Below are 6,568 nucleotides of genomic sequence, written 5' to 3'. Positions count from 1 at the left end.
CTCTGAGGGCCGCCCCTCAGCCCCGCAGGTGAGCCTGCAGCAGCTCTGAGGGCTGTCCCTCAGCCCCACAGGTGAGCCTGCAGCAGCTCTGAGGGCTGTCCCTCAGCCCCACAGGTGAGCCTGCAGCAGCTCTGAGGGCTGTCCCTGCAGCGCCTGTCCCTCAGCCCCACCGGTGAGCCTGCAGCAGCTCTGAGGGCTGTCCCTGCAGCGCCTGTCCCTCAGCCCCACAGGTGAGCCTGCAGCAGCTCTGAGGGCTGTCCCTGCAGCGCCCGTCCCTCAGCCCCACAGGTGAGCCTGCAGCAGCTCCGCCGTGCCCAGGGCAGGCGGGACACAGCGCACACACTCGTGTGCTCCACACGGCTGCCGGGCTGGCCCAGGGGCTGCTCACACGCTGTACGCATCTACAGGCTCCTCAAAAACCCTGCCGTGCGCTTTAACACTCGCTACAGCCCCCTTACAACCTGCTACTACTCCACACAACCCTCGCACCGGCAGCGCGGCGGCAGCAGCAGGCGGCCGTGCTCGACGGCTCCCTCAGAGTGCCACCAGAGGGGGGAGAGGAAGTTTTTCACGTTACGACAGGAGGCGAGGAATAGGGCTGGCACTCTAAACAGGTATTTCACTATAGCAGGACTCCCGTTCTGTCCCCGTCGCTCCCGATCCCCGAGGGGCGCAGCCCCGCTCCTGCACACCGAGTGCGCCACAGACGGGGCGGCTGCGGGACCTGCCGGGGCGAGCGCGGGACCTGCCGGGGCGAGCGCGGGACCTGCCGGGGCGAGCGCGGGACCTGCCGGGGCGAGCGGGCCGCGCACCACGGACCCGCCTCCGCCACCCCCGTTCCCGCACGGCCGCTGCTCCCCGCGGAGGAGCCGCGTCTGTCCAGGACGGAGCGGCGGGAGAGCCCCTCACACTGCCCCCGGAGCGACCCCGGCCCCTACCTGCGGGAGGGACGCGCCTTCTCCGCGCCATGGCGGGACCGGGAACGGCGCACCGGGACCCGGGAACGCCGCGAACCGCCGGGAACCGCACACCGATCCGGCCGGCAGCGCCGTGCACTGCTCGGCGGGGCGGGGCGGGGAGGGGAGCGGCGCTGAGGGCGGTGAGGGGCGGGAAGGGCGGTGAGGGGCGTTGGCTGAGGGGCAGTGAGCGGCCGTGAGGGCGGTGAGGGACGGGCAGTGAGCGGCCGTGAGGGCGGTGAGGGAGGGGCAGTGAGGGGCGGTGAGGGAGGGGCAGTGAGCAGCCATGAGGGGCCGTGAGGGTGGTGAGGCGCGATGAGTGAGGGGCAGTGAGCGGCCGTGAGGGTGGTGAGGGGCGATGAGTGAGGGGCGGTGGGGGCTGAGGGCGGTGAGGGTGGTGAGGGGCGATGAGTGAGGGGCGGTGAGCAGCCATGAGGGGCCGTGAGGGTGGTGAGGGGCGATGAGGGCTGAGGGCGGTGAGGGGCGATGAGTGAGGGGCGGTGAGGGCCCGTGAGGATGGTGAGGGGCGATGAGTGAGGGGCGGTGGGGGCTGAGGGCGGTGAGGGGAGTGAGGGGTGGTGACTTTTAAAATTATTGCTGCGGATTCAAAGGTCTTGATTCAGTGAGGTAAATCTTCCCCTCTTCAATCATTAGTGTCTACTTGAGACAGAAGCAAAACACGGCATTCACATGCCCTCGTTAAAAAAACCCCAGTAACAAAGATTGATGTTTTACACAACAAAGGCAATAAAAATTATTTTTTTTCTATCTATCTGTTTTAAGGCCCTAAGATATCATCATAAGCAGTTTGAGTCTTCTGGTCATTACATACTAACAAAGACCTTGTTTTTTCTACATCAGTTATCAAAATGATTCTCCTTCCCTTTTTTCTTAAGAATCTGCTCAAAACTTGTAAACATTAAAAATACCTCACAATACTTCCTATTTCTACATTAGTTTTTGATTTCACCATCCTATTTCTATATTATTTTATGATTTTACCATCTTTTATTACTAATGCATTACTCATATAATCTACATTCAAAGATCTTTATCTTGGTGATCCTGCTGCCTATACCTTACTGAAATTGTATTTTTGGCTAAGATACAATAGCTTACATATCGATCACCTATCATGTCATAAATACAGGAGAGAAACAGCATGAGCAGGAAGGATTTAAGTGCCAAGAAAGGACAGCAACAAAGCTGCTGGGCAAAGCCACATTAACGTTATAAAGCGTGGTCAGTAGGTTTTCCAAATCCTTTGGAGTACAAAGGCTGAACTTCGTTAGTTTGAACAAGACGTATGAAAGATCCAATTAATTTATTATAAAATTCTTTAGTAATTTAAGCAAGTCTCCTTGCATTTCAGTGTACAAAACTGACTTAAGTACTGATTATTGCCCTGGGTGCTTAAAGAAGCAGCTTAATCTGTAGGCAATAACACAAAACTGTACGGTGATACTCACAAGCCCTTGTTGTTAACGTAGGAGGAAGAACCCCTTAGAATCAGAGACAGTTTCAAAACACTCTCAGTGCTGCAAAAAACACATGCAGCCTCCCAGTGAGAGGCTTTACTCTGAAATCCAGCCCAGGGCACTGTTAGACACAGAGATTTCTCTCTACCGTGAGGAGTTACATAGCAAAAAAAAAATGTCAAACCCCCCTTTGTTTCCAGGCCTGTAAAAACTTACTGTCACACTCCAAAACTACAACAATGTAGCCTTTAACAAACCCGTCAAACTTAGGAGTTATACTACTTAACCTGTATAAATGTTTCACAGAATTTATTAAAAAAAAAGCCACCTGTCATAACGTTTTAATTATGATGTATTTAATTACTTCAGCCAAAAGCTCCAATTTTGTCATTCAGAAAATGTAGCCTGAATTTAATCTGTTCTTTGAAAAGCTGTGATATGAAATTAACTCTTTGGCCACAATGAAGTCTCGTTGTCTTCAGCAGCACCCTAATTTCACCCTTCATTAATACAGAATGTCCATTAAATTACATTTGTGTTAAACATATATTTGCAACATATATTTTTATCATCAATGATAAAATTTGATACCAATGAGAATGGCATCCAAAACTGCTGTGAACTGAGAGACTTCCGTTATTTTTCTTTGTTGCTTAATATAGAAAATACGTATCATTAGTTGTAGTAGGTTTCAGGTAAAAATTTCCCAGCATTGGTGGCTCAAGCAGATTATTCATGTGTGATTGTACAACATTTCCCTTGTATGAAGTAAAAAACGTGAAAGAGAAGAGTGAGTAAGAAACTGGTAGGGATTTATAGCACGTCAACCACCTTCATGGGTAACTTCTGTTGGCTTGGATTTTTGGAGCAGGAAAAGTGAAAGGACATCCAGTCTAAACCAGATCTATCTGATATTTAATTCTGTGTGTATGAGGCAGGAAGTAGCTTTGCAATGCAGCAATTTCCTCCCTAGAAAAGCAACTTACTTTGCAAATATTAAAGTCAATAGAGCTGCATGTCTCTGCCCATAAGCATTTAGCCTGAAGTGCATGATGGCAATTTTGATTGGGGAAATAAATTCTTTCAGATAAAGTGATCTGCAGGAGAGATAACAAAATAAGCCTATCCTGAAGGACTTGGTCAGTAGTAAGGGATTTTCATATTCATGTCACTCTGCCTCAGCAGAAAAATATTGATTTTCCAGTTTATTTACCCGAGCTGTTTGGATTGGAGAGGTGAAGTTTCCTTACTTACCACACAAGGCAGTCATGTAACACAGCTTTGGTGTGCTGCCCAAAGCATTAGTAAGGACAAGGTTTAGTGCCATTGTACATCTGTTCCAGGAATTCCTGGGAAAAGCATGGGAACTTGGTTTAAATGAGAAATCATAAATTCATGTTGTGGATTTCTTACAATATTAAATACAGTTTCCAATTTCTTTTTTATTTTTCTTCTGCCCTCTTGACTTCAATACCTCTGTCACTGGTTACTATCTTTAAACCAGAAGCTGTTGTGAATGGAAACGATATCTACACAGTACTTGTTGGAGCACCTCATTCTTGAGAGGCAGCCCTTGGCACTGCCTCAACAATGCCACAGCACCAGATGAGATTTGTAAGCCTGATTTTATGTAATGCTTTCATTTATTAGAAATTATTAGACTGGTTTTTCTGGGTGAAAGAATGAGTGAGAGAACCATCCTTCTGTGACCATGGGATAGTGCAGCTGAAATCTTTTGCTGTTCCTGCCACCCTCAGTCCCATTTCCTGATCACATAAATATCAGACTTCAGAGGTGTTCACCTGATGCTGGGGATAGATTTCTTTTAATGGTAGTAGTCTGTGAATGGCTGAATTAAGAATGGAATTTATATTATAATGGTTCTACGTATTTTCAGAATGTGTTTCCTTCCACCTAGGCAGATGTAGGAAAGCCTGGGGGCAGATACAGGATTTTAACTGTAATAAAGAGACAAAAGTCAAAGGAAATTTTCCTGAGTGGTGCTCTCAGTGCTCTGGAACTCTTCATCTTTCCTGACAATTCCTCCTTTAGAATCTACATTCTACAGGCAGGTTATTACCTGATTGCAAAGTTTGAGAAGTCACTTGGCAGGATCAAGAATCAACATGCTCCCAAGCAGACTGTCTGATCTAATCTGGCTAACAGCTATTAGCATAATTATACACCAGGCATAGTCCACATCTAAACCAAGCACTCAGCACAACGACGTATGGAATACCTTCCTCATGTGTCATGTTTGAATTCAGCTCTCTCTGTCATTAAAAATCTATTGCTCATGACTCTGCAGTATTTTCCCTTATCCATCTTATCTCCAGTATTGCTTGTTTTCAAACGTCAGAATTACTAGATTGTGGCTACTGGTATAAGCTGATAGTAATTTTACATCTGGTAATTGAATGCTGTTTTCTTAAGTTCAGTGACAGACAGGCAATACCTTTTCCAATTGAATCAGCAGAGCTGGATTTAGATGCTGCAGGAGCCTGATGGAGACAACAAAAATTCTGGTGCAGGTATATGGCATATTTTTATATTCTGATGCAGGCATATGTTTTTTATTAACACATGCTTTAATTCCCCCTCCCTGGGTTTTATTTTCTGCTCGTAGTAGTTCAGCACAAAATTTATACTGTTAGAGAGAACATTATTGTTAAGTGTCTAAAGCATGGACAAGACCAATTAGTGAAGGCAGCCACATTGTCAGTGGGTTTGTATGGATATAATTGTTCACTAGTGCTTATATTATGTGTCTGACAAAATCTGTAGGATTTACATCTGTAAAACTTACCTGTTTCTTGTAGGAGACCTGACAAGTTCAAGACCTGGTTCTGATCTGGATGCCAGTTGTTTCGCAGAGTACGAGACAAAGAATTGTCCAGGCACTGTATGATGGTGCTGAAAGGTAAAGGGTAATATCATTAAGGAGAAGAACCTTACTGGATAATTTTAGTTATAGAGTCAATTTTTTTTTCACAGAAGGACTAAAAAGATATACCTTTGTCATCATGTGTTTTATCCACCTAAGTGTCCTTGTTTAAAAAAGTATCACTGGGCAATGGAATAAGCGAATCAATTCTAAAGAATTCAATTGCAGCACCCTGAGCTGCATGGACACATTGCACAGATTTAATGATTTCTGTCATATCATAACAGCAGCATTTGTTTCCTCAAAGTTAAACACGAGAATCCCCTGCATTTTGTTCCTGTTTATCATGGCTTTAAACCTTCACCTTCAGAAAAGAGTCAAATGGTGGGAAGCAAAGGAAAGAAAAATATCTTTTAGTATCTTGCAGTTTGTACGTGTCATGTGCTGTTGAACTCCTCGGAGCTGGCTAGCTCCAATCACTTCTCATCTGTTGATTTTTTTCTACACAAGCACAGAAAAGCAACTTTTTATGTCAGAGTGATGAGCCACTAGAGGCACATGACAGTCAGAACGTCATAGTGGACCTGTTTGTGAACAAGAAATGTACCTTTTTCTTGTGTGTGTGGGAGGGTTATAAGTTGGCACTTCCTGGAGTAAGTGCCATTGGAATAGCAGCTTCCTGAAACAGGTGTGATGGCGGGATAATCCTTGGAGGGATGTCAGTGAGCTGGAAAATGTGTTTGGAAGGGCTGTGAGCAGCACCTCACGTTTCAGCTGACAAGGTAACTTGCCCACCTTCATGCTGTGGGGGCAGTCCCCATATCTTTAGGTATAGTGTAGGAGTTGAATCAACTCTTCATGTGGTTTGAGCAGAAAGAAATGCTTTGAACGTAGAAGGAGAACCAGACCCTTAGTCTGATGGATGAATGCCGGTGTTCAACAACGGAATGGGCAGGTACATAGGATGGTATCTCTGAAGAAACTGTTGCATTCTCCTTTTAAAACTCCATAAAGTATTCATGTTCCCATGCTTGTCCTTGCATCCCCCTGTAGAGCTGAGATGTGATTAATTCCTCGATTTTCTTTTTCAATTTCACTCTCTGCATTTTTTTTCAAACAGACGAGAAACTGTTGTCTTCATTGTTTGCATGAGCCATGTCACTGAAGATTTAGTGTGCAGTCAGAGCATGCTCATTGGCAACGTCCTTTAGCACACAACATCATCATTCTTTGAATTACTACATCCTTTT

The 6,568-nt window shown here is 46.0% G+C and overlaps 1 protein-coding gene across 2 annotated transcripts in view; it reads right to left on the bottom strand.

Moving 5' to 3' along the window:
- The window catches only part of DAPL1 (death associated protein like 1), a 10,040-nt gene extending 4,601 nt beyond the window's left edge, over positions 1-5,439 (bottom strand). The window contains exons 1-2 of one of the 2 annotated variants that reach the window (XM_017823792.1): positions 5,241-5,439; positions 3,689-3,783 (exon numbers count right to left, since the gene is read on the bottom strand). In XM_017823792.1, the coding sequence (XP_017679281.1) occupies positions 3,689-3,783; positions 5,241-5,371 (226 nt within the window). In that variant the 5' untranslated portion in view covers positions 5,372-5,439. Of the gene's footprint in view, positions 1-938; positions 1,071-3,688; positions 3,784-5,240 lie in introns of those variants that run through there. The other variant, XM_017823793.1, reaches the window with a different exon arrangement.
- Positions 5,440-6,568: the final 1,129 nt, after the last annotated feature.

This window comes from Lepidothrix coronata, unplaced genomic scaffold (genome assembly GCF_001604755.1).
Source record: "Lepidothrix coronata isolate B3197 unplaced genomic scaffold, Lepidothrix_coronata-1.0 Scaffold105, whole genome shotgun sequence".
Classification (NCBI taxonomy): domain Eukaryota; kingdom Metazoa; phylum Chordata; class Aves; order Passeriformes; family Pipridae; genus Lepidothrix; species Lepidothrix coronata.
The sequence above is the reverse complement of the archived record's forward strand: the minus strand, read 5'-3'. Positions and strand labels throughout refer to the sequence as shown.